The sequence below is a fragment of the Mustela lutreola genome, chromosome 4, assembly GCF_030435805.1.
Source record: "Mustela lutreola isolate mMusLut2 chromosome 4, mMusLut2.pri, whole genome shotgun sequence".
NCBI lineage: Eukaryota > Metazoa > Chordata > Mammalia > Carnivora > Mustelidae > Mustela > Mustela lutreola.
Window position 1 is genome coordinate 187,131,348 of NC_081293.1, and position 26,858 is coordinate 187,158,205.

Here is a 26,858-nt window from a genome sequence, read left to right on the forward strand (position 1 = left end):
AAAAATTAAGCAAATCTTTTTAAAAGAGAAAAAAGAAGGGGTGACACCAAAATTCCAACACTGGAATATTAGTTAAGAAACACAAGAGAGGGGCGCCTGGGTGGCTCAGTGGGTTAAGCCTCTGCCTTCCGCCCAGGTTATGAGTAAGCCCCGAGTTGGGCTTTTGCTCAGCAGGGAGCCTGCTTCCACCTCTCTCTCTGCCTGCCTCTCTGCCTACTTGTCATCTCCATCTGTCAAATAAAAAAAAAAAAAAAATACAAGAGAGATGCATAATGAAGACGACATAAGCATTAAAAAGTGATAGGTAAGAAATAAAGAAAACAAACGCGTGGTCACCAGAAGCAAGGGGAGGGGGTGCGACTATGGATGAAACAGCTGAAGGGGATTAAGACTGCATTTATCATGATGAGCACTGAGTAATGGATAGAATTGCTGACTTACTATATTGTACACCTGAAATTAATATGACACTCTGTTAATTATGCTGGATATTTTTAAAAAGAAGTAATAGGTAAATATTAAAATAAGAAAAATATCACTGGATGTTAAAAAATATGACACAAAAGTTATGAGGAATATTAATTATAGCTATATAAAAGAAAGACTCAGAAAATGTCTGACTGCTAATGCAACAGAAATTTACAGCCATTTTAGGGGGTTATAATGAGTTTTTAAGAGATGTCTCTTTTTTCATTTCTGTAATGGGATAACATTCTTTTTGTAATAACAGTAACAGTTATTCTTGATTTTAAACAAGGAAAACAATGAATAAGGGCAGATTTCTGATTATGAACCTACAGTTAAGGGAATTAAACACCGTACCCTTTAATACATTCAATCAATACATTGTGCATCGACCAACACAGGGAGTGTTTTCACACTAGCAAGTCCCCACATTCACACTCTGGCAACAAAATCCGCCTATTTGCTTTGGGGAGTGTCCCCAGTTGACAACACAGGGATAGAGGCTTTGGCGTCTCTGCAAAAATATTTATGTATGAGAATACATGACCACACACACACACACACACACAGAAAGTTAAAGAAATAACCTATATGAAAGCCTAAAATGATTTGAAATTCTGTAGCTAACAGTGGACTTCGTCACAGGGAGCCCTACTCCCATTTCTTGACTTGTTCAAAGACTTGGGTCCTCAGGGGTAGAGATCCTGGGAGTTCTCTGAATCCACAAGCTCACAGTGAGTGTGTGCTCAAAGTTGATAAGCTTTTCCCAAATCAGCTTAGTACCAGAATGAGGAACAGAGAACACAGTTTTCTAGACAGTGACCCACAGGTGCCCCTTCTCTTTGAACACAGTGGAAATCCACGTGTCCCTTGGAATCCAGAAGAATGCACGATGAGAGCCAAGTTAGTCTACTGTGGTCCTCAGAGGGAGTAAGCAGCCAAAGGTAACAGGAGATGCTTAGGGCCAAGAAAGTAGGAGCGTAGGGCCCATCGGCACCAGGTCCATTATTATGCCCAGAGACTCAGTATGGTATATCCGGGACATTGTAAGAGACAGGTTATTTTTCATAATGCCATGCAGGTGAAAAGGGACAATGGCAAGAGGGGTCTCAAGTCAGCCATGGCTTTCCAATTCAGTCTCAAAATGCTCCTCTGAGAAACCCACTTCCAATAGGTAATGATCCATATGGAGCTTCTAATTAATGACTCTCTTACCCATATTCACAGTTTAGTTCTCCACCAGTTAACCATGCAAGTTTTCACAAGATTACTAGCAATCTAAAAACATTTTATGAGTTGACATTGTAGGTTCTGAAGAGCATTTCCAGACCAATGATTGCCCATCATTGACTCTGCCGCAGCAAAGGTAGAATCCACTAGGAATGAGACATGAGAGGGAAGAAACTGTTGAGAGGCAGAAATACCCATATTACAAAATTAGAAATAAAAGTGAAGAAATAATAGAAATAGAAATAATTAGAAAGAAAAGTAAAATGCCAAGTATCAATCTTAAAAAAAATCCTCTTTTATTAAAAAAAGAAAAAGTCAATAAAAAGACTATTCCTATCTCCCCCATTGAATTCATCCACTGAACAAATATTTCTGCATGTTGGGTACTGAGGTATAGTGGTGATAAGAAGCAAACAGATCCTTGCTCTACTGGAACTTACACTAATGGATGAGAAGATGTCCATCAATCAAAATAATGAATAGAAAATATAAAAATGTTATAATCCCTCTGAAATAAAGGCAACCAGATCACCAAGAGCAGGGAGAGTTTCCATAAGACTCAAGCTCAGTCTAACAGATAAACAGCAGTTAACTGGGCAAAGGGAGAGGGGAAGAGTGTTCCAGACAGCGGGAACAGTATGCATAAAGGCCCTGTTGCTGGAAGAAAAAGACGTTAAACACTTAAAAAAGGGAATGGAATTCTTCGGGCTGGAGCACAGAATGCCAGGGAAAAGGTGTACAGAGGTCAAGCCCCAAGGGAGATGCAGGCCTTATTAGGATTTTTTTTTTTTTTAATCGTTAACAATATAAAGCCATTGAGTGGCTTAAGAAATGACAGTGATCTGGGCAGATCTGCATTTTGAAAATATTTCTCCTAGACCTGGGGATAATGGGAAGGAGAAGACAAAACAGATGTGAGGAGAATGGCTGATCAGTTATGCAGCAGGTCCTGGTAAAAGATGGGGGCCGCTTTGTCCTAATGAAGCAGCCAAGGATATGGGAAGAAGTGACCGAGTCAAGGCATTTAGGAGGAAATATCTGCAGGAGGCGGCGCGACAGACTGAATACAGGGGTTTCAGGAAAGGATGACGAGGATGGCTGGGAGGAACCTCGCCTGCCTGAGTGATGAGGGCCTTATTCATCCCTGAGATGGGCAACAGGTTTTAGGCACGGCCTGGGGGAGAGAAGCATCTCAAGTTCAGTGTGTGACATATTTCACTGAGAAATCTTTGAGATAGCCCGGGGGAGAGGTAAGCTGGCAACCGGACAATCAGGTCTTCGAGAGAGATCCAGGCTCAAGATCTAAATTATAGGCCTATCATAACATAGATATGGTAACTGAAGCAACAGAAGTTGCTCGAACAAAGGTTACAGAGTGAGAAGAGACATTTAGGCATCACGCCCTGAGATAGGCAAACCCTTTTAGAAGATTGTCCGACTCAAAGGAGATAAGTGAGAATAACGTATTTTATAAACTAAGAAGCATTTATATTTATATTTATATTTATATTTATATTTTATAAACTGAGGAGGGCTGGGAGACTGATATTTCTCTGTATTTTATAGGTGTAGAAATTGAAAGAGAAGTTACAGCTGAGGCTCGACCTGGCCATTGGTTATGTAGACAGACAGGGCAGGAGTTTAATCCCTATCAAAGCTTCAAAAAGTCCAGGAGAACAGACTGAGTTCTCTGTGAGCCCCAGAGGCTCTGGGAAGGGGGCTGAGAGGGACTCATAATAGACACGGTATTTCTTTTTGGGAACCCACAAACGAGTCCCACACTCTGGCCTCTGCAACACGCTGGCTGCAGCTCCCAGGGGGCCGCTGACACACTGTATGCTCACATCTGCAGGACTCCTGCCCCATCTCCCGTCCCTTAAAGGGTCTTTGTTGTTTGTTCCCCAACCCCACAGGCAGGACAGAGGGCCTTTGCTTCTGTTACTCCTTAAAGGCAGCACGAAGTTTGGGGAGCAGGGAAGTGAGAAAGAGACTTCATTCTGCACATTTCAGGAAGGACCAGGACCCAGGACTCAGGGGGAAGTAAAACCCGGGCAGCACACTCTCCTGGAGGCACGGCTCTCCTCCTGGGGCCTCAACACCCAGTTGTAAAATAGCAGGAAAAGAGAGAGGCAGTCAAGCCTTTCACAAAACAGCTTTTATTTTTCTCGGAGGAAAGCTGTTTTAAACTATATCCATGTGCTAGAATTAAAAGTGATTTCACCCTCAAAAAAGGGACCTTGGAATCACTCTTCCCAGCTGCACAGATCAAATGCAATTCAGCTCAGGCCATTGAGAAAGACACAGAGTGGGAGGCACGACCAGATGACCCTCAACGGCTTCTCAGCTCCAAGATGATTCGGCTCCCACATGGAAGAACCAGATGTTCCTACAAAAGAATCAGCATCTTTCAAAAACATCTCTTTTCTTTTCTTTTTTTTCCCCCTCTGCTAATATGTGAGTTAAAGGCACTCCGAATTTCAATTAATCGGCCTTGGGTTCAACATGGAAATTTTATCAGCCAGCAGTTTGCTCTCTCACTACTTTCTCTCTGGGGCTTTCCTGGGGAAACTTTCCTAAAATTACAATGGCCAGTCAGCCACCAGGCCTGTGCTCAGACGTGGTGACCCAATACTCTTTTGCACAGAGCAGAGGCAGTCGCTCTCTGCCCATCTCAAACATTAGGCCTTGGGTGGCACTGACCCCAAATTAGTCATCTGAAGTGTGGGAGGTGTTTTTTTTTTTTAACTCCAACATTTTAATTTGAAAAATGTCAATCAGAGCAAAGTTGAAACAATTCTATAATGGACATTATATGCCTACCTCCTAGATTTGACCATTAACATTTTATTATTCTTGTCTTATCACAAATCTATCCCCCACTCTATCATGCATCACCTCATTTTATTTTTTATGTGTTATGTAACAAACTGCAGACTTTTATATAAATACAAATCTGATCTGAGAACTATTTTAAAAAACTCCAATGCTCTATCTTCAAAATATTTGACTCAGTTAGTCTTGAAGTGGGGCTCGGGCATCGGTATTTTTAAAAAATCTCCTCAGGTAATTCAAATATGTAGGCAAAGGGATAGGCAAGAATGCATCTGCTTGCCATGAGCCCTGATCAGTGGGAGTGAGACAAAAGAATTCCAGAAGCTATGCAGCTTGCAGTGCTCAGCCTTCTTATATGCACACACCAACACACACAACAAACACAAAGGGCAAAAGATACGGAGGTGGGGGTTGGAACAATTTGCTTTTATTGTCTCAGAACGAAGGCCTCAGCAAGGTGTTGGGGGGCGGTGCAGGGAGAATTTGGGTCTAAAGACACTCCCTGAATTTGCTTATACACTGGTACATCACCTCTGCCCAGCTGCCTTCCTTCATCCTTGCCAGTTTCCTTCTCCTCCTTACAAGGAGGCAACAGGATGCCTCCTATCCACAGCAGAAGGCTGCATAGGAAGGGGCTACAGGTCTACTCGAAATCTAACAAAAAGAAGAAGAGGATTAGCAATAAACCCTGGCTAGGTTTCTCAGTCCAGACAACCCAGAAGGAGAATGCTATGGTGGCAGCAGCTGCTGTAGGAGCACCATCTCCCTTTTTGCTCAGAGACCCAGAGCACACACACGAGATAGTGAAGCAACAACTTCAAGATAAAACTATAGGGACAAATAATACCTACAAGACTTCAGAAAAAGGAATGACAAGTAGTGACTATGAGAAGAACCTTGGTATAAGCCCACTGGGTATCTAACCAGATAATTAGTAGCAATATCAGAAAAGCTTGGATATTAACTTCACGTTGAAGACAACAAACAGATCAATCATGTGCAACAACACCAATAAACCTTGTCGTGTTTTGTTTAAGAAATACCAAAGCAGGGGCGCCTGGGTGGCTCAGTGGGCTAAAGCCTCTGCCTTCAGCTCAGGTCATGATCTCAGGGTCCTTCGATGGAGCCCCGCATCGGGCTCTCTGCTCAGCAGGGAGCCTGCTTCCCTCTCTCTCTGCCTGCCTCTGCCTACTTGTGAGCTCTTTCTCTCTCTCTATCGAATAAATAAATAAAATCTTAAAAAAAAAAAAAAAAGAAATGTTGAAGCAGTATCCTGCAGTGCCTTTTAATGTGAACTTAATACTCCAGAATCAGGGAGCACACTTAACATTTTCTAAAGTGACTCCACATTAAAAAAAAAAAAAAAAAAATCTCATTTAATCCTCATACCAACCCTGTGAAGTCAATGGGTATTATCACTTCACTTTACAAATGAAGCAAATGAGTCCAAGATAAATAAAATTAAATCAGAGACTATTGAGCTCCACAAACCCAGAAGGTAATTATCTGACTTCTAACCACATTTTTGTAATCTAAAAGCACTTTACAGAAAAACTGAAATCAAGGTCAGATAGAATAATCTCTTTTAAAGCAGACTGAGCAATGGAAAAGATGAGCTTGAAAAGTAGTCAGGTCACAGCAAATAAAATGTCCTGATACCATTTCTGGTTCTAATTCCAGCAACATTTCAGATGGGTGCAGAAACAGTACTCTTTTTATGAAATGCAGATAAGCCAGGACGCTGGAGAGCCGTGCCTTGATCTGGACAATCTCAGCACAGTCAATGTGCCTGGAGCACTCGTGAGATTTCTGTGGATTTGGGGAGAGTCCACAATTTATCTCTGAATGGCCTATAACATCTACTTTGGGAAGATCTCTTTATTTGCTAGATGGAATGTTGCCCAATTCATGAATCACTTAATAAAGACAGTGAGATCTTTAAAAAAAAAAAAAAAAAAAAAAAAAAAAGATACCTACTGCATGTTTCTTGTTTTAATTTATTGGCAGAACAAAGGGGAGCAGTTTTTTAAAAGCAAGAGATTCACGCACAAGTCTATATTTCTAGCTTCTTTTAAAGTCAGGTACCTGCCAACTCTGGGTCTAAATTCTTGTCTATCAGCCTGGTGGGGCTGAGTGGCTGCTGCTTTCAGCGAACAGGTCCCACGTTCTCCCAGTCTCTGCAGTCCTTCCTGCTCCCCGTGACCCCCCCACACTAGTTTCACTCCCTGACAGCTTCACGCTCCATCTGCCTGAGCCCTGCGCTCAAGTCAACATGAGGGCTGATGGTCCAGAAAGGTGTGAATGGTCAGCCCGGATGCTGTGTGAGGGTTAGTAAGTCAGGTTACATTGTTTTCCAATAGCAGGGAATAGGCAATGAATGAATGTAGGACACTGGTCAGGCCTTGACATTGGGGAACAGGAAGCTGAATGGCCCAATCCACTGCTATTCCCACCAAATGATGAGGAATGATATCAATGAGGCTGACTGAGGAGGGCAGCAGGGGTGATGCTAAGTGCTGGGTCCCCACCAGTCTTGGGCTTCCCCACTTGGGCCGAGTGCTGCTCCAGAAAGACGCGTGGAATGGAGACAAGGAGGACAATCTCAGAGACACGAGCGTCTGGTTGACCAGTTGTCGGTGAGGGCCTAGAAAGAGCAGCAAAATGAGGGCAGAGATGCTGGTGGCGTCTCAGAGGTTCTTGAGAACTCAGAAGTTGTACAGCGAAACAGAAGAGTCACGATACAAGTAGCAACCGATGCTACTGTGGGAAAAAGGAAATTCAGAATACTTGTACCTTAGGCACACAATCTGAGGAACTGGGAATATTGGCCTCGAATACCCTTTTGAGAAAGGCTAGGGTCAAGTGTGAGCTGCAAAGGGAGAACCGCGGGGTTCAAGAGCAGGTGTCCACCGCAGGACAGGACAGCAGGGGGAAGAACGCCTTGGCTGCCGGGCACCCATCCTCTCTGGTCCAGTCATCCCAGCTCTAGCGTGTTTTATTCATTATCTTGAAACTTGAGTTTTTAGTTTTATTCTCCTAGTTCCACTCCAGGGTTAGAGCCGGGCAAACTCCGCCAGGGAGGCTAGCAAAGTGCCACGAGGTCAAGCCAAGAGGCCAAGAGATCCCACAGCACAGGCTGAAGCTAGTCCCACTGGACCTTAATTTCAGAATAGGATTCCCGCCCAGACTCATGCACCCAGATGTGAAACTGACTCCAAAGGGGCTCACAGGGGGCCAAGTCTTGGGCTCTGTCTGGCTTGACCTGGCATTAGCACTTGGTGCAGTGTGGCAGGGCTAGGCTCCAGTCAGCCTCACGGGAAGGGCAGCAGGACACCTTGCCAATGGTTCTCAAACTGTAAGGTGCAGGGATCACCTGAGGAGCTGCAGATCTTCAGTTTATCACCCAGAAAGTCTAGAGTAGGGGCTGAGATAATGGGTCAGTGACAAGGTCCCAGCAAATGCTGATACAGCTGGTCCATGGACCACGCTTTGAGTAGCAAAGCTCTAAGCCAGAAGTTCTCAACCTTCATTTCATTTTGGAATCACTAGGAAAGCTGTTAAAATTTCCTGCCGCCCAAACCTCACCCCAGAACCAATCAGATCTGAATCTCTTGGGCTGGGACCCATGCATCAATATTTTAAGCTGTCAGGTAATTATAACATGTACCCAAGATCAAAAACCATTGCTCTAGGCAGAGGGATGGTCAAATGTGGAGGCTTGTAGTTCCAGAGTATTCATCTGGCCTGAAGCCTACTCGAGGGTGGGGTCAGCCACAGAAGTGACCAGAGGCCTAGTTAAGGTCTCAGCCTAGAGGGCCACACCCTGAAGCCTGGAGAAATACAACCAGAGAAATGGGAAGGAGGGGTTGCTGGTGCCCAGGGCTTCCCCCTAGCATTATAGACACATGTAAATAGAAAACCTAGATTCAAATTTCCCAAACGAGGGAGCAGGCTCCTAAAATACATAACTGGCTCACTTATGTTTGCTCCAGAACTGGGAGAGCCACAGGCTGGAGGTTCTCAGTATTTCAACGGGGAGGGGTGGGGGATTGTTGGGGGAGAAGAAAAGAAAGGCAAAATAGGGCAGAAGTTTTCCACCGTTCCCAGGAACAACTGCTCAGTGATGTGTAGGAGTGACCAGCTCTTCTCTTGGCTACTCCTCTTTATTTATACACTGGCTCAGTTACTCCACAATGTAACCCCTCCTGGCTGCCTAACCTCCCCATACACATGGAAAGTCAACTCTGCAGTTTCCAATCCCCGCTTCCCAAAAGACCCTCCACAATGCACAGGACTGCTGGGACCACCTCCAGAGCCCACAAGTCCTTGCAAGGAGACAGGAGAATCTAAGACGAGATTCTAAACCCTGAGTTCGGGTCCACTTGCTGTCAGGACCAAGCAAAGCTCCAGAAACAGCGGCAGAGTCTGAGCACAGTCAGAGAAGAAAGGAAGGGCCTAGAGGAGAGAAAGAAAAAAGGACAGCAAAGGACACGGGACTGGGACCCCCCACGGCACCCAGGTCAGGAGTGAGCCAGCCCTCCACTAAACCCAAATTCTAGGAAGGTCTCTGCTCCTAAAATGTCTTCATGTTTACCATGTTTCAAAAATGATTTCAATGGCTCAAAGGAAACCTACAATATTAGGTCAAATACAATTCAAAAAGGATGTAGAGAAGAATCTGTGATGCAGGAGGATGAGAAGTTCGGGAGAACAAGGGAGGGGGAGCTAGTGTTAGCACTGGGTGTCATGAACGAGTATGTGGGCCAGAGCCCTCCATTTATGGTCAGAAAAGACAGCTTCAACCTTTGCCCGCTTTGAGTCAGTATCTTGAGAATACTACAAAATGTCTGTAGTAAGATTTTTTCTTCTTTTTTTGGCATATGATGTAAACCACTCATTTTTTATGCATTCTCCAAAAAAAACACTAGGCAGTGGAGGGAGGAGTTTGTTCCCCCAGAAGATAATACCAAAGGGTTAGGTTTAAGGGACAAACAGTGCTACTTGTAGTGAAGCTGTCTTTAGTGCCTAGAGGGTAAGCTCACCTGTCCGTGGTCAGGGTCTCATGAGTGCACAGCAGCAAGTGGGAGCCGGGCTTCCCTGGAACATTCTGGGGGATGGACAGCAGCACAGCAATGGTTCTCAGCCATGCACACAGGATGCTGGCAGTGGACACCCTGAGTACAGACCACCATATGCTAATGTCCTAAGCTCTAATGTGATTGTATCTGGGAGTGGTCATAAGGGTGGGACCCCCATGATGGGTTAATGTTCTCTGGAAAAGAAACCACAGATCTCTCTCTCCACCGGGTGAGGGCACAGTGTAAAGAAAGCCAGAGGAAGGATTTGCTAATCCCTTGATCCTGGACTTTCCAGCCTCCAAACTGTGAAAAATAAATGTCCATTGTTTCAGTCACCCCCTCTAAGATATTTTGTGGCAGCAGCCCAAGCTAAGACACCTAGAGACTCTCAATGCCAGACACTGGCCACCTGCTCTACCAGGGGGCAAGAGAGCCCGAAACACTGGTTCCCTCATTTTTCACCTCCTCAGCCACATGACCCCAAGGCAAGGATGGTGAATGCCCTCCAAGCACTAGCGGGCCCACAGTTCTAGCACTGAGGAGACAGGCCGGGCCCCCCAAAGAAGTGAGCTTCTTCCCAGCCCACTCACATTTCAGGTAAAGGAGAAGTCAGGGCAGAAAAGAAATGTCAGGGATCCCAGGCAGTCCCAGCAGATGGGGGAAGGGAGGAAGCAGACACTGGGAAAAAAAAAAAAAAAAATCAAAGGGAAAGCGGCTACAGAGCTGGTGGGCTTTCACACACGTTCCAATTAATCTGGCTAACTTCATCCTCTCTCTGTGAAGAACCCGTAGTAAACAGGGTCGCCTTCAGGCCGCTCTTCTAAAGAAAACACACCGGGCTTCACGCAGCCATTAGCCAATGGCCCCAGCCAGGCAATGATTCTTACTCCCAAACCACTGTTTTTAGATACCATTGCTCTCCACCAAATAACACATCCCTGCTCACAGTCAGGTCCTCCAAACCGCCTTCTGGGCCTGGCTACTCCGTCTGCCCCAGATTATCTTGTTAGCCTGTGTCTCTGCTTGGTCTTCCACAAGCTGATTGTTCTGGAGGCCTTGCTAGGCTTCGCTCCTCAAGGGCAAGGCTGAGCTTCTATTTTTTTGTAATCATTCCAGGAGGCTAGATTCCAGGTTCTGTACTCAGAGGCCCCCAGTAATTTCTGTTGGCCAGCTGCTTTTCCTGAGAAAGCATAATCAGACCTTTTGATTCCCATATACAAACCGCCTGTGTCCCTGCCTCTCTCCTCCCTGGTGAAAGGGACTTCACAGCCCACTCACATTCTGGGCACAGTTTATACATCTGGGATGAGCCGCTAGGCCCAGAGGTGCCAGAAAGCACACTTGGGGGGTTGGGGACACATTGAGCGGAGAAGTAGAAAGGAAATAAAGCAGTTCTCTTATCTGGGACATGAAGGGGTTGTGCTCAGCCATACTGAAGGTCCCTATGAGCTCTATGATCCTGGAAGTTTGGGAAAGCATTATTTTGTAGTGAGGCAGACTCTGCTGCTTGGCCACTTAATATTCATCCTGTCTTCACCACCTCACCACCAGGAATGCCCATGTTGTTCAGAGTAGCAAGGTGCCCGGCTAAACCACTCATGTTCCTGGACACTCTGTGACAGCGAAAGATAGCCAGCGAAACCCTGCTGGGACCTCATAGCAAGCCTTGGCTTTTCTAACACAGGTACTACCCCCTTCTGCTTTGCCATCCTACTTTCTTCCTGCCAGGGAAGCTGATGTAATGCTGGAGGTGACGCAGTCATCTTGTAGTCATGAGGCAATGCCCAGGAGGACAAAGGTCTACCTGCTAAAGAAGGCAGAATGAAAATGTGAGACAACCCTGGGACTCACTGGCACTGTTCACCCACTACACTGGTCCTGGAAAGCCTCGCTCAGGATTTCTTGGTTCATAAAGCTAAACTAATGTCTAACTTAGTGTATTCTGAAACTAAGGGACATATACAGTTCCAACTCTGAAACTCTGGGTCTTGTTCTTTTTTTTTTTTTTTTTTTCGAGAAGCAAATTTGGCACAGGTAACAGTTCCTTAAAAGGGCAAGGAGGAAAAATAAATCTACCTACCAGGATATTTTTCTTTTGGTTGGCAAATCCCAAAGGACAAACTCGTCATGAAAGTCAGCTGCATCTCATAAAAAAAAAAAAAAACAATGGAGGGCTCACCAGTCGCCCAAGCAGCCAGCTGCTTTACAGCTCCATGGAGTAGAACCATCCAGTAACTCATTCAAATTTGTTGGCCTCTATAGCTAAGGATTTTCTCCCATTGGCATTCAGCCCCATTACCAGAAATTTGGGGGTGTTGTTGTTATTGCTATTGTTGTTGTTTAAAATAAAGACATATGACATCCAGGAAGGGTAGAGACACAGGTTTCTAGCAGGTCCCTCCCAAAGCCCCACTGCAATTGCCAAAATAATAACAAGGTATTACCGGAGTGGGTCCATTCCCACGCCAGAATCTCTATGGAACCTCTATTGGATAGGATGCTGGTTAGTCCAGATAAAAAGTCAGGCAGAGAAGACTGACTTGGAACCTGCTTCCCAAGAAGGTGGGCTCAGTGTGGGTTCTCTGGCTCCACTGTCCTTATATCAATACTTTGAAGTCAAAGGCCATATGCAGTCAGTTTCTATGCCAGTTGCTGCAGCTTAGCAACAGCATTTGGGGGCTTGGGGGGGAACAAGCAGGGAGCCCTTCAGCCTTCTCCCCAGTTCTACAGCTGGCCCACATGGGGCTGCTCCCCCAGGCTCACTGTTCTCTTCCCACTCTCATGCTGATCGATCCTTAGCATCTCACAATTTGCCCCAGAAATGTTATCGTACGAGAAAAACACTGCAAATGATCTTAATATCCACTCAGAAATAGTTGCTTCAGGGGATGCTGAGGGGCGGGCGGATGGTCCAGACCCCTTTTGCCTTCCCTCTTGTGTTCTGAAAAATATTAACACCTGCCACCAACCACCCCCTGCGAAACCTCCACAAACAATTTCAGTTCTGCTGAAGCAGGTGCCTGAAAAATCCAAGTGTGAATTTAGTCCATGCAAATCAATATCAGGCCTTCAGCTTAGAAAGATTCAGGTAGGAACATTTAAAAAAAAAAAAAAAAAGGTTAAGGTTTTTTTCCCCCCAAATGTCAGTCCCTATCAATCGGACCACACTAGGGTGAAGAGGGTTGAAGGTACAAACTTAAACAGTTGTAAGACAAAGGTTCTGGGGATGTGACGTACAAGATGATGACTACAGTTAATAACGCTGTGTTATATATTTGAAAATGACTAAGAGAGTAGATTTTAAAAGCTCTCATCTCAAGAAAAAGAATTTATAATGATGTGAGGTGACAGATGTCAGTGAAACTTACAGAGGTGATCACGTTGACTATAGACACACATCGTATCTTTACGTTGCCTGCCTTAAACTTATAATACAATGTCAGAGGTCAACTGTGTCTCAGTAAAACTGGAGAAAGTAAATAAATAACAAATACATCCATACATACAATTAGATCACATTAGAGAGGCTTTATTTTGCTTTGGCATTTTTTCTCCTCTGAAGTTTAGATAGAGCTCAGCAAGGGTTTTCTTCCTCCGCATACTTGAAGTTACTGAAGAAAAAAAAAATGGAGCCCAGGGAACTACTTTCTCCTAAGCAGTGGCCACACGCCAGGCGCGGGCACAGACGCATTATTCATATCGTGTCATCATCCTTGCTCATGGCCTTGTGAACCAGCTTCAGAAGGGTACCCGGAGGAGGGAGCGCCTGAACCAGACAAAGCCTGGAGTCATGGCTTCCACTCAAGCAGCAAATATTTTACGGAGTACCTGTGTATGCTCAGCCCTGTTCTGGTAGCTTCCTAACCAGTGTGCCTAAGGAGTGCCCCAAGCAGAGGCTGCTGCCGACAGAGCCCATGGGCCGTGAGCCGTGAGCACTTCTCCTACGGCTTCGGTGCCCCCGCAGAAAACATCCACAAGTGCCTGTCCAACAAAGCTTGGAAGCAATGAATAAATGATTGCTTGCCGGTGATCAGGGCTATGAACCAAACCTTGTGCTAACTCCAAATCCCTGCCTTGTGTACCGACTCCCCGGTCCCAAGGCGTGGAGCCATTGGCAGACATTGGGACCTGCAGAATCCCACAGCAGAAAGAGCAATAAGCAAGTGGAACATTCATCCCGCTCCCTTACTCAACCATCCCGCCTCTCAGCTGGGCCAGCCTTCACTTCGGTTTCTCCTCTAAGTGTGTATTTAAATCAGAAGGAAACACTAGGTTTCGACCCACCTCATGTTCCGAATATGTAAACACAGCTGAAACACCAAATGGTTTTCTGGCTGCTCTTTTTCTGCTTTCCGTTCGCATCACACAAGAAAGTGCCCACGTTCAAGGCCGCTGGGGCGGGTGGGTGCCTTCAGTTAGAACATGGTGCCCTGGAGCCCAAGGGCAGCAGGTTTGTGCCCGCCTGGGTCCAGTCCCCCTTCTCTGCCTCCTCGGACCAGAGCGCCAGGCCTTCCAGCTGCTTCCAAATGGGGGGTCATGGGCTGCCAAGAGCCCTGGAAAGAAAACTTGCAAATCCAGAGCAGAACCAGAAAAACAACTCCTGGCCAGGCCTCAGAAATGAATACCATCTCAGGGTAGAAAGTTAAAAGTCACAGTTACAGAGCTGGGCTTTGGGCACTCTGGTTACAAAAAAATACGGTATTTCCCTCACCCTACTTTTCAAGGAACAGCGTCCAGTGCCTACACTGTTTGTAAATGGAAAGCTGGGGGTGGGAGAAATACCGCATTTTAACTTTTTCATTGTATTCTACTGAAATCCATAGGTCTGCTCTTAAATTGTTTGGAGTAAGTTTTTATTAAAATAAAACACACACACACACACACACACACACACACACACACACATCCATTTAAGGCCCTCGTGGGTCATTGTGGCCTCTTGCTGGACTACAAAAGGAACCTTGTCTGTGACTAATTTTAATTTTTTTATTTAAATTCAACTAGCCAACACATTTTCAAAAAAAAAAATTCAAAAAAACCCCCCAAAACCACAAAGTTAAAATCCAAAGCTGCCACAGGTAACCCCAGCTTATGAATCCAAAAGTGTTTGGGAGTTCACAGCACATTCTGCTAAATTTTACTATGAACCTAAAGCCAGTCTAAAAAATTAAATCTTTTTTTTTTAATTTGTACACATAGGTGCTTCCAGGGCATAAGACATTTTGTTACTGAAATAGTGGATTAAAAAAATCATCCAGTTCCCGGTCAGCCAAGAGACCGCTCAAACCCACCCTGCAGCTGAATTTTCGGGGCGGCTCCCAAACGTCGTGTATCCTCCCAGGTGTCTGCTCTGCTGCCGGCTGAGAAGGACGGATGGCCGGCCGGCTTCCTCTCGGGGCAGCGGGGGAAGCAGGATTCTCCTTCCTTCCCACCCCCTCTTCCTTTGGCCCTCGGTCCTGGCTGCAGGGCTCCCCCTCCCATGCCCGTTTCTCCTCTCCCACGGAGGGCTGGGGGCCCTAGCAGGTCAGCAGAGACCGAAGGAGAAGCCGGCCCCAGCATTTAGGGGACAGGCCAGCAGCCAGGGGAGGGCCGCAGGGTGTGCCCTGGGAGTCCCTTTTGCAGGTCCTAAAACCCAGGGATTCCTTGTAGCTGCCCATTTGCTTTGAAACTGCGTCATTTATTTTAATGGTTCCTTCCCCTGGAAAACCCTCAGGCTCCCACTCTTACGACAGCACCATTTGTCCTCACCTACCCCTATTATATCATATAAAAATGGAGCCAATTCAATTAGCTTTTTTTTTTTCCCTACTGAATATTGTGGCTGTATCTGTGATCAAATCCATCTTTGGCCACCAATGGGTCTACCTAGTACTTTCCTCGTGCGAAGAGTCAGAAGAAATAAAGGGAAATGTTCAAACTTTACAGGTATTTGGCAAACCCCAACACTCTCATACGGGTGTCGGAGGCCAGAGGCCAACCTTCTGCACACCCCAAGGCCAGAAATGGCACATGCACAAAGGGCCACATGCACAGACTCCTGGTCGCCAACCAGAAGGACATCCAGGGACAGACGGACTCAGCCTGGAGAGAAGAATGAAGGACGTACCCTCATGAAAGGGCATGGGTACCCTGACAGTCTCCAAGGCCAATATTAAGGATTGCTGTCAGGTTTGTACAAAAACAAAGGGAAGAAAGAGGCCGTGTTGTTTCTTACCCACCGTGCCTCTTTACTCCTAGTTCTGGTCTGTCTGCCTTCTGCTCCTGCCTGGAAGCTAGGCCTGCCACGGAGAGAGTCACAAGCTCAGACCACAGGGAGGCCACTGTGCCCCCGAGACCCAGGTACTGTGCTGAGACGACACGCACACCGTCCTGGAAACCAGGTGAAATGCACACTTAGCCTTCATTATCTCAACCAGTCTGTAGCAACGCTCTCTTCTCTTGGATCCCGTGATGGGATTTTCCTGGATTTTGTCCACATTTTCCTGCCGGTTCTTCCTGAGTCCCACCTACAGATTCCTCTTCCCTGGCCAGCACGTCTAGGGCCCCGAGGGCTCTGTCCTTGGCCTTCCCTCACACTCCACTCTCACCTAACCTCCCTGGACGAGCTTCTGTGGGCTAGGGGCTTCACCGATCCCCTCCAGATTTGCAAACATCCCCAGTATACACCTCCAGACCAGATCTTTCTCCAAACTCCAAACCCAAGTTCCCAAATCCCTTTGAAGTAGAGTGCCTGGGTGTCCCATGAACACGTCAGACTCAGTGTGTCTGAAAGTGAACTCGTGATTTTACCCACCAAACTCATTCCTCCTCTAATTTCCCCTTTCGGGTCACTGGAAGCACGGCCAACTTAGTCTGCCACTTCAGAAACAGGAGGTGTCCCATGTCCCCTCCAATCCCCCAAGGCCACCAAGTCTAGCTCCTAGCTCTTGCCTGATGGATGTGCTCCTCTCTGGCAGGTTCAAGGCCCTCACTGTGTCTTGTACAACCTCGTGGGTGAAAAAGCCAGTCACAGATCGTCTTGCCACCATTAATTTTACCCTCCAATCCATCTGTCGTAATCCCCAGGGTTTCCTTTCTAAAACATATTTTTGCTCCTGTGCGTCTCTTGTTAAAATCCCTAACAGACTCCCACTCCACTGCCCACAAAAGAACATCCAAATGGGGCACCTGGGTGGCTAAGGTTAAGTGTCTGCCTTCTGCTCAAGTCATGATTCCAGGGTCCTGGAATCGAGTCCTACATCGGGCTCCCTACTCAGCAGAGCCTGCTTCTCCCTTTCTCTCTTCTGCTCTCCCTGCTTGTGTTCTCTCTGTGTCTGTCTGTCCCTCTCTGTCAAATAAATAAAAAATAAAATCCTAAATGAAAGGACATCCAAATGGTTAACAAGATATGCAGACCTTTCATGATCTTGTCATATCTCCCAACACTCCCCCACAGAGTACTCTCAAGGTATACAGAACTATTTGGGATTTCTAGAATCAACCAAAACATTTTGCACATTCCTACCTTGTACTTGCTGTTCCCACTGTCTAGAGAACTCCTATTTATACGTCAGGACCCACTGTAAATATCACCTGCTCTGTGGCGTGTTCCCAACCTCTATCTCGTTTGGAATTGTGATTCCTCTGTGCTCCAGAAATACTTTGAATACAGCTGTAATGCAAAATGTTCCCCAGGTATTTAATGACTTGTTTATATAGCTTCCCTCCCACTCAGCTAGGAAAGCCACAAAGTCAAGAATGTATATCCTCCTGCCTAGAACATACGCAGGTTTAGAAAAGCAGTTCATTAAGTGTCTCAAATTGGAGGAAGAACCGGCTATGAAAGACATTTCCCCAGGATGCATGGGCAGGAAGCCACGGGAAGGAAGGAGTTAAACAGTTCAACCTTTACAATGCTATGATTGGTAACCTTGGATTTGAATTTCTGTTTAAAGTAACTGGCCAGTGAGAAAGCACTTTCATCACAAATCCTTATTTCCTCCAAGTTTTCTAAAAACATCACCCTATCAGTTTGAATCCTGCAGGCTCCTTCTCAGCCAAAAGGAATTTCCCTTTAAACAAAAACTATTCAGACATTTCCAAGATATGAAATGTTAAAAACCAGGATTTTCTACTCAGACAACTAGGAAACTGTTTGTGGATTTTTTTTTTTTTTCCCCAGACTCCTCTTATTTGCCAAGAAGTCTGAAGAGAACTTTTTTTCTGATGCTAAAAAAATGTTTCCTACCTCTGTGCCTCTCTGTTTTTCCATTCTTTATTTTGTCTGGGTTTTACCGAAGCAAGATCTTAAGCTGGGAAGGAGACAACATGACATCTGCCAACTGGGTTGACCCAATGATACAGGCAACCAACTAAATCTCCTTGTTGGGTGTTTGAAATCATTTTTCAAAGCTGAGAGCCTTTCAAAAGTAGGAGCATGATACCCAGAACAGAACGATGGGGTTAAAAACAACCTTTGGGGCCGTGTGATACAAATGCAGTGTTTTACAGCTGGATAAAGGGAGACCCCGAATGTCACGTCACTTGCAGCACAACGAGTTCACACAACAAAATGACTTAAGCTCCAACAACAAACTCTCTTCCAAGAGCCGCCATTGAAACTTCTAACCAGAACCAGGCATAGGAATGTGGGTGGCTCAGAGTCTCCCATCTCAATTCTTTAAAAAACCCTCAAAGCTCTTTAGTAATGCCAGCACAGGTGAAGCTCAATAAATTACTCCCGAACAGAGCAATCTGGATGCAGGCAGTTGCATGGGAGCTTGACACAGCGGTACACAACCGAGGAATATATGGTACTTCTAAGAAGGTATGTCTGATTTTTGATTGACCTTCCATACAGTCTTAGAAAAAATTAGACACCACCCCAGAACAGCACAGAGTGTTTCTCAAGCCCATGAAAAACACAGCTTGCATCTGATGGGTGACGCTGACTCTAGAAGCATCCCAGTGAGCTTCTCATGGGTCTACACTGCAGGAGAGCTGAGCCAGTAAACATTCCCTGAGATACAAGAGGTGCAGTGAAAAGGGGGTTCAAAGTGTCCCCTGCTCTTCTTAGAGGGATGCTTCATGAAGATTCAAGGAATACCCAGTCAGAGCTCTACCAGAGCAAATGAGGGCCCAGAAGAATCTTGGGTTATACCAAAGAGCTCCCACTTTCTGTCAAGAGACAAATATCAGATACAAAGATCTGAGAACCAGCTGTATTGAAGGTGACAGAGGAGCCCAGGGGACCATACAGAAAAAACAGAAGGCCAAGTATCAAACTCATATTTAATTGGTGACAAGGAAGCCCAGGGAAGAGGGAAAAGCTGAGCCCACCAGACCATCATGGAAGCCAAAGCAAGAATGAGTTATGAGATGACCTTGTAGTCAATGCTGTGAAATTACTTCCACGAGGCCTAGTAGGTAAGGACAGAGAAAAGACTGGATGTAGGGGTCAGAGAGAAGTCAGAGGACCTTCTAGCAACAGAGGGAACCAGAACTGACAGGGTACAGAGGTAAGTAGAAAGGATGGAGATGCAGGCAGTAGGTCCTGACGACTTGTTTGAGAAAACCTGGCAGTAAGCAAGAGAGAAAAAAAAAATGAGCAAGAAGGGGCAACAGCATCTGGCAAACATGTGGTCAAGGCAGAGACCTGTGTTTACAGCAGAAGGTAGAAGCTGGGGAGGGCAGGAAATGAGGATGTGTGAGACTAATAACAGGCCCCCGTGATTCCTGAGTGATGTCAGACTCCTGAGGTCAGGGCATCTCCTCCTCAGAGAGAAGACGGTTAACTTAGTGGAGACGGGGGTTCGGGCTGGGGCGGGGAAGAGTACCTATTATGGGCCAGGCAGTGACATGTGAGGTCACCTGCCCAAGGTCACTAGAGAACCAGTGACCCTTGACACACGGAATCTGCCTGACCCCAAAGCCCACCCCTTTCCACACGCTGGCCTGCATTCCCATGAAGACTGGGGCTGTTCAACAATCACCCACATTTCCACCTTGTTCTTTATAAACTAAACAAGAAAAGATATTGACCCATGTCGCTTTCACACTAAATTTTCAGATTTCCAGAAGCATTTATGAGATTTCAGAGTTTAAAAAAATATATTAACCAAAGAGGTCAAGGCTACCAAGCTCATCTATTCTCCAAGGCTGCCTCACTCCACTCCACTTAATTAGGCATCAAGCAATAATTGTGCTTCTCTGAGCATTCTGCACTTGGCTAAGCATCTTGGGACTACAGAAAAGCCAAAGTCATGTCCCCTCTCCTCAAGGAGCTTGTCTTTCAGTTGAGCAAATCTTTACTCCTCTAGGCTTCAGATTCTTGGTAGATAAAACAGGCCAATGCCTCCTCTGTGCCTATAGGATTTGATTACAGGAAAAATCAAGGTCACTTAGAACTTCATTTGAAAGAGAGGGAGAACATGTGGTGAGCAGGGAGGAAGAGGGATAGGTTCAAGGTTGACCCAAAGATCATGGGTCTCGTCATTTTCTTTCAATCCCGATTCTGCACCAACAGGGAACATGAACACCCCCCTCTTTCATAAAATTACTCAATTGGACAGTTCAGATGTCCTACAGCTGTAGGCCCCAAACCCTACTAAATGCCCCACCACGGCCTAGGGCCATTTGCCCTAAGACAGCAGACAAGTCAGAGCTATGCCAGTCTGAGGCAGGCCGCTCAAGGTGCCTACAGGCACACATGGGCTTATCTATACTTGAATGGCCACAAGCAACGGAAAGAAACAGCTTCTTTGAAAACTGACATTCAGCTTTCCACCTGCTGATCTGAGGTTGTGTGGACCTCGAACGAAACAAGTCATTCTTGTCTTGCATGATAAGCGTGATTGCAGGCTTAGTTAGTTACCTCCGGCCCCAATATTTGACCTTGATACAGATAGGTCAGATAGTAGAGTGAATTCTACATTTCCTTGTTAGTGGGTTGGGACACCGCAGCACACCCTCTCTGTTAGCCTTTGTGTGCATTTCAGAGGTCAGTTCTGTCTAATCTTCCTTCACTGGGTGTTATTGGCACAGCTATATAATACTCTTAGAGCTTTGCAAGTGGCACCGGACTTGGTTTGATCTTTTGTTTCCAATGCTAATTATTGTGGATTTAAAAACATTTTCCATCGGCTAGCCCATCTCTGTGCGGGAAACAGCTACTGGTCCAACAAACACACTAAACAAAGGACTGCCAACTTGGACTATTTTTCTAATGATCAGGACAATGGCACCGGCTGACCCGACAAGAGCTCCTCAACCCCGGCTTGACTAATCTGAGCAGTGTAAATTCCTTTCCAGCCCTTGGTTTTAAAATGGTCAAGTGACCCAATCCTTGCTGATGACGCTCAAAGAGAAATCAGTTGGTGGGCTTCTGCAAAAGGTTTCTTCCTTCCTAAAAAGGGTTACAGGAAGAATTAAGCTCTCTTTTTCCTCTGGAGGTCATTTTGAATCCAACACCGGAAACTCATGTAGGAAAGAGCTGTTTTCTGATGGCATCCAACCCAAAAATGAAATCTGCACATAGATGGACGGATGGCATTTAGAGGAGTCGCTGAGGAGCACCTCGGTGGCTCAGTCAGTTAAGCATCTGTAATTGGCTCAGGTCATGTTCCCAGGGTCCTGGGATCGAGCCCCGCATCGGGCTCCCTGCTCCACGGAGAGTCTGCTTCTCCCTCTCCCGCTCTCCCTGCTTGTGCTCTCTCATTCTCTGTCAAATAATTAACTAAAATCTTTAAAAAAACAAAACAAAAACAAAAACAGAGGAGTTGCCAAATCAGCCAAGCAAGGAGTTATACCCCTAGGCCTCTTATGACATGACATAATTTACTTATTGTACAAGCAGTCTGAATCCGTTTCACTTACTTATAGCTGCATACATTATAATTTAATTCAATAATTAATCTAGAGTCAATGCCTCGTTTCCTGCAAGAGCAACTTCACATCAGACCACCCTGCTTCCACAGAACGTTTACCTGGGGGTCTTTCAAGAAAGAGGGCAAGTACAAAGCTCAGTCCTGCCCTCTCACCTTTCAGAGCTGTGCCCGAGTCTACCTGCCCCCAACCTGTGTTATCACCATGAGAACAAGTTTAGAGACAATAATATAATGGGTCAAAGAAATTTCACCAAGCCACTGAAAATCCTTTAGATCATAGATAAATTAGCAACATAGGTAACTGGCTGCCTTATGAATAAGGGCCCCATATCTAGAATAGAAGAACGGTGAGCACTCCCTCCACTCCCCGAATATTCCTTCCCTACAACCTAGGGATTGCCTTAAATTCTCCATTTAGAGATCCACCCTTTTGAGCTGATATAATTACTATTAAATCTAAATGCCCATTTAGGGGGTCATACGTTAAGCCTCACTAATAATTAAATATTCAGTGTAAGTGCATCAGATTTTTCATGAGAGCAAAATTTAAGAGGGGGAGTTAGAAAGAGAATACCATTACAGCCAGTACTTGGGGTCCAAGACGGGAGGAAAACATGAAAACAAAGTTCAAGAAAGGTGAAGTGAGGGCTTTGGAGACAAAGTCTATCTGCTTTGCAATTCTTCCATGAGAACCCATCACTCATCCTTCCGTTTGTGGAGATCAGGTGACAAGTAATGATCTTCTCAAGCCAGGAGGACCCCAGGTTCCCCCTCAGAACCTGGCCAGGGCCAACAACAGGAATTGTCCCCAAGGTGAACATCAACCGAAAAGCCTCAGTATCCCTCTGGAGCCATATGGGTCGCTGGGCCAGCCAGGAGGAAGAGGAGACCAGCAGCCTGTGAGATAAGCCAGCTCCATCCCAGCACTCAGTGACAGAGGTGGAAGTCAGATGACCTTTACATCCAGACACCAGGCGGGTCCAACATCCCCTTAACTCTCCACCTCCCACTGTCTGGAACCGGTCATTTCACTTTGAACACCAACTAGATATAAAATTATAGTGCGAGGCCACCAAATGACCTTAACACGGTCCTGGATTTATACGAATAGCACTGAAGACAAGCAGAACGTCTGTCATTATCTTTGCAAAGACTTCAGAGTTCCTATTGCAGAGGTTTTTTACAAAGATTAAAACCATTGCAAAAATTGGAAAAAAAAAATCCCTATTTTCCAGATTGTTAAACCGAGATATAAGAAAGTTGCCATGGTCATAAAGTTTACCAGAACCAAATTCACGGTTAACCCTCCATCCTTAGAGACCCTTTCCACCCAGAGCTGCTGCTTCCTCCTCTCTTCCCCCAAGGCCTCCACTGACTTGGGAAGTGTTGAGTTTTAATGGAGCATCAGATCCTCTCTTCTTCCCCTAAAGAGACTCAGGCTAAGATTACCTCCAGTCCAGTGTTACATGGCACCTTTAAGTTTTAATTTTACATTTTTTTAATACATTCAGGAGTCCAAGTCAGAACAGCATACAAGGAATAGCTTGTAAATAACTCCCTCACCCCTGCTCCCTCTCTTGACCTCCAATCCCCAGGTCCCCTTGCCAGAAACAATTATCCATTTCTCAAGCATCCTTCTGAATACGAACAGTGTATATACAAGTAGATAAAATGCATAGCCTGTTTTGCTCTTTAAATTACAGAACCCCACAACAAATTCCCAGAAATGTAATTTGCGCAGAATCTTAGAGGAACACGACATACATGTTAGAAACGCCCAACATCCAGGTAGGCTTGGGGGAAGGAACCAGGTTTCTCACAAGTATTTCAAACCAGAAAAGAGACACCACACACTCCTCATCTTTAGATCTGCCATCTTTTCTAAACCCACGTTTAGCCCGTACATGCTCCAGAAACAACAGTGCTCGTAAAAGGACTACTCGCTGATTTAAAATAATATATTGTCATCTGTATAGAAACTATTTTTTAAGCTCCAAAAGGAAGCCCAAAGCTCTCATAACCCAGGATCTAATGAGCAAATGCATATTCATTCTATCCACACACTTCATTATTTTGTAGACTTCTATCCTATCCCCCCACCCCCGCACCGCCCAAACCTTTGTCCTTCTGAACCAAGAAGACTTCTTCACAACTAACCAAATGAGAAAAACACTGCTCCTGATGGTTCACAGAAGTTGCCAGAGATGGTATGTCCCAGGTTCAGGCAACTTGAACCTTCTCTGTTTTTAAAATCAAGCAGGTGACAGGTTTTGCTAAAACAGAGCATGAGCGACCATGCATGCGGTAACTAAATCCCTATTTAGACCTGGAGGTCAGACTATTCCACATTTTGGACTAATAGCAATAATAACCAGCTCTGCAACTGGATACTCAACAGAGTTCAAGAAACAGATGGGAAAGTTATCTATGTTCACATCTCTGGCAAACTCCCCTTAGTTTAGAGGGAATATAATCCAGTTGTCTGTATGACTAAATCCAATACCTCTTTCAACACTAATTCATATACACAGTGTGTTGGCAATGACTTGTAGCAATGATGAGTGGCATTTTACAAGAGTGAGTTGCCCAGAGGAGAGACACATCCCTAAGTGGCAGACATAAAAGTCGTTAAAAAAAAAAAAAAAAAAAAAAAGTAGAAGAAACATAATCACACATCACTGCTTCATCACAAAAACATTGAAAAACTGAGCTCTTAATACCAAAAGGAATGTAACGGTGCAGAAAGATCTTAACTAGAGCCAGTACAAATGGTTCTGTCTGGACTTAAAGGTCATAGTCACAGGTAGCAGCATCTCAAATCCTAGTCCGTGATCACACAAGTGCAAGTCACAGGCTGAAAGGAAACCTGTATGGCTGCGCGCGCCTAATTCATGCCACCAGCTGAAAGACAGGCCCAAAGCTATGGCATGACAGCTGCTGGATGAGACATTTTCACAGTATGTTTAAGTACAAAAGAGAAGAGCCGCCCACCCCCCCAACACAAATCCCGTGTCAGCAGAAACACCTGGAGCACCCAATCACCAGAAGACATTTGAGGACCAAGGTGCTCTAAGCTCTGTGCTGACAACAGGAAGCACATCTGGGCCCTCAATGCAAATGCAGCCCACGTGGTCTCCTCAGGGGAAGCCTCAGTGAGCAAAGCCCAGATCCCAGTACACATCTGGCTTTTGCCCCAGCATGAACTACCACTCCCTCTCCACCCCGCACAAGCCATTCTCAGTCATCACAAGTGCCTTGGTGGGAATCACAGGGAGGCCCTCATCCCTTTTCCCAAAATAACGTCAACCAGAGGCAAAGGCCAAGGAGGGAGGTGGAGCCTACAGGCCATTTTGCCAAAGTTTCAAATATCCTGGCACTGACCCCCTTAGAAAAATCATGAAGGGGAAACAGCCAAGCTTCTCGTTTTCTCATTAGTGATCTCTCTCTCTGTCTCTCACTCTCTCTCTCCTCATTACAAACTTCTGCATTTCTAAGAAACAAAAACCAAACAGATCTCACATAAAATCATATTAACATTGCCGGCTGTTGGAAACAATTTCATTTCGCAAATGTAATACCAATGATTTGAAATTGAAACTTCTAAAACACATGGGCAGAATTCCTGTGACACTTCAATCCCCAAAGGGGTCCCTGAGGCATAAGACTGAACAAAGAACTGGTGAGCGTCCCACCTTCTCCAAAGCTTTTCTGCAATATGCGGCTGCCTCAGATTTTCCATACTCTGCAGATCTTTCCCCTGAAGAGAGAGGAAGCAGACTGCTTGGCTGTACAGTTAAAGAGCCCAAATAAAGCAGTCTCTCTCCTTGTATCAAACGGGCTTTCCCAAACGCACACACACGCACACACACGTGTACTTCCTGAAATATAAACAAAAAGTAAAGAGAGAGAAAGAGTCTGACAGCGAAAGAAAGAAAATGCCACTTGGTTTAGCTTTTTAAAAACCTTCCCACCAAGTCAGTAGCAAGCTCGACAGTGGCGCATTATCCTCCACCACGACCCCCTTCGGCTTTACAGTACTGACAGCAAGAGCAAAGGACACTGCGATGTGAAAAAGACTCGGGAAAAGACTATAAATTGCCAAAGGAATACGAACTGTCACTGCTGTTACCGAAACTTGCAAAGGGCCGGGGGCCCGCAGTTATCTCTTCGGATCGAAAAACCACACCTCTCCCTAGATCTCCTCTGGGCATGCCTGCCTCGTCCCAAAGACTTCCCACGTCCCTGTCCCCAGCAGTTCCCTTATTGACAGTGCTTCCCCCTCGCCAGCTGCCCGGTGCCCGCCCCGCGAGTCCTCACCGTAGGGTACATAAGAGCCTCGGTTTCTCCGGGCTCTGACAGCTCGCTCAGCTTGCGGTCCCACTGCAGGACGCTCTGCTCCCCGCTCTCCAGCACCTCCATGCTGGTCCGAGGGACGCTGGGCCGAGGATGCTGAGGGCAGCAGGGGAGCGGGCAGAGCCGCCTCGGAGGGTAAGGTCCGGCTCCGCGGGGCGTGTGTGCGTGGGTGCGCGTGTGCGTGAAGCTTATGCACTTAGGAAAAACCGTTCTCTGCTCTGCCCGAGGGAGGAGTGCTCAGGGCTCCCGTCCGGGGTCCTCGGAAGTCTGAGAAGTGCCGGGGGAGACAGGCTGTCCAGGGATCCGGCTGAAGGCTGCAGGGGTTAAAGCAGGGCGCGCATCCAAAAAGAAGGCAGGAGAGCAGCTCTCATCCCCAAAAAATCCCTTCGCAATATGCCCACTCTCCGCTACTGCTCCAGACACAAACTTTGAGGCTCCCCAGGGCTCCTCAGTTCGGCTCCAGGACCCAGCTATGACTCCACCTCCTTCTAGGGAAGCGACCAATCGGATACTCACCTCGCCCGCCCTATCCAATCAGAAGTCTGGCTTTCCTCCCCGTCCCGCTCCGAAAGGCGGGGCAGAGGGAAGTCTCTGCCCAGGCTTTGGAATGTGGGCGGGGAGAGCCTTTGACGTCACCGGGGAACTCCTTCTGCCTGAGCGCAACCAGCCACCGCTCTCTGAGGCAGCGGACCAATGGAGTGCTTGAGTCTGAGAGTGATGGACTGAGAGATTGGCCAGTAATAAAGGGGCGCCTGGGAGGAACAGCCAACCAAATAGCGACAAGAATACATTTCATAAAGGTGGGCGGGTGAACTCCGTGCCCTGGGTTAGAACCCATAAAAGTTCTCGCGCGCTTGTGGAGGGGAAGAGAGCCGCTGTGTGGGCAGATTTATATACTGTCTTAAATATTATATATGCTTATATAGCGTCTTAAATATTTTCTTAATGTATATTAGCTCCTTTGAGTTTTGACATTTTTAAAAAATTAGTTACGTATTCACAAATATAAATACTCCGCATTGTGCGTGAATTTGTA

General features: G+C 46.0%; 1 protein-coding gene across 2 annotated transcripts in view; it reads right to left on the reverse strand.

Annotated features, from left to right (window-relative positions):
• CREB3L2 (cAMP responsive element binding protein 3 like 2) overlaps positions 1-26,305 on the reverse strand; it is a 113,230-nt gene extending 86,925 nt beyond the window's left edge. Inside the window, exon 1 of one of the 2 annotated variants that reach the window (XM_059171957.1) lies at positions 25,787-26,305. In XM_059171957.1, coding sequence (XP_059027940.1) covers positions 25,787-25,888 — 102 coding nt within the window. In that variant the 5' untranslated portion in view covers positions 25,889-26,305. The remainder of the gene's footprint in view (positions 1-25,786) is intronic. The other variant, XM_059171958.1, reaches the window with a different exon arrangement.
• Positions 26,306-26,858: the final 553 nt, after the last annotated feature.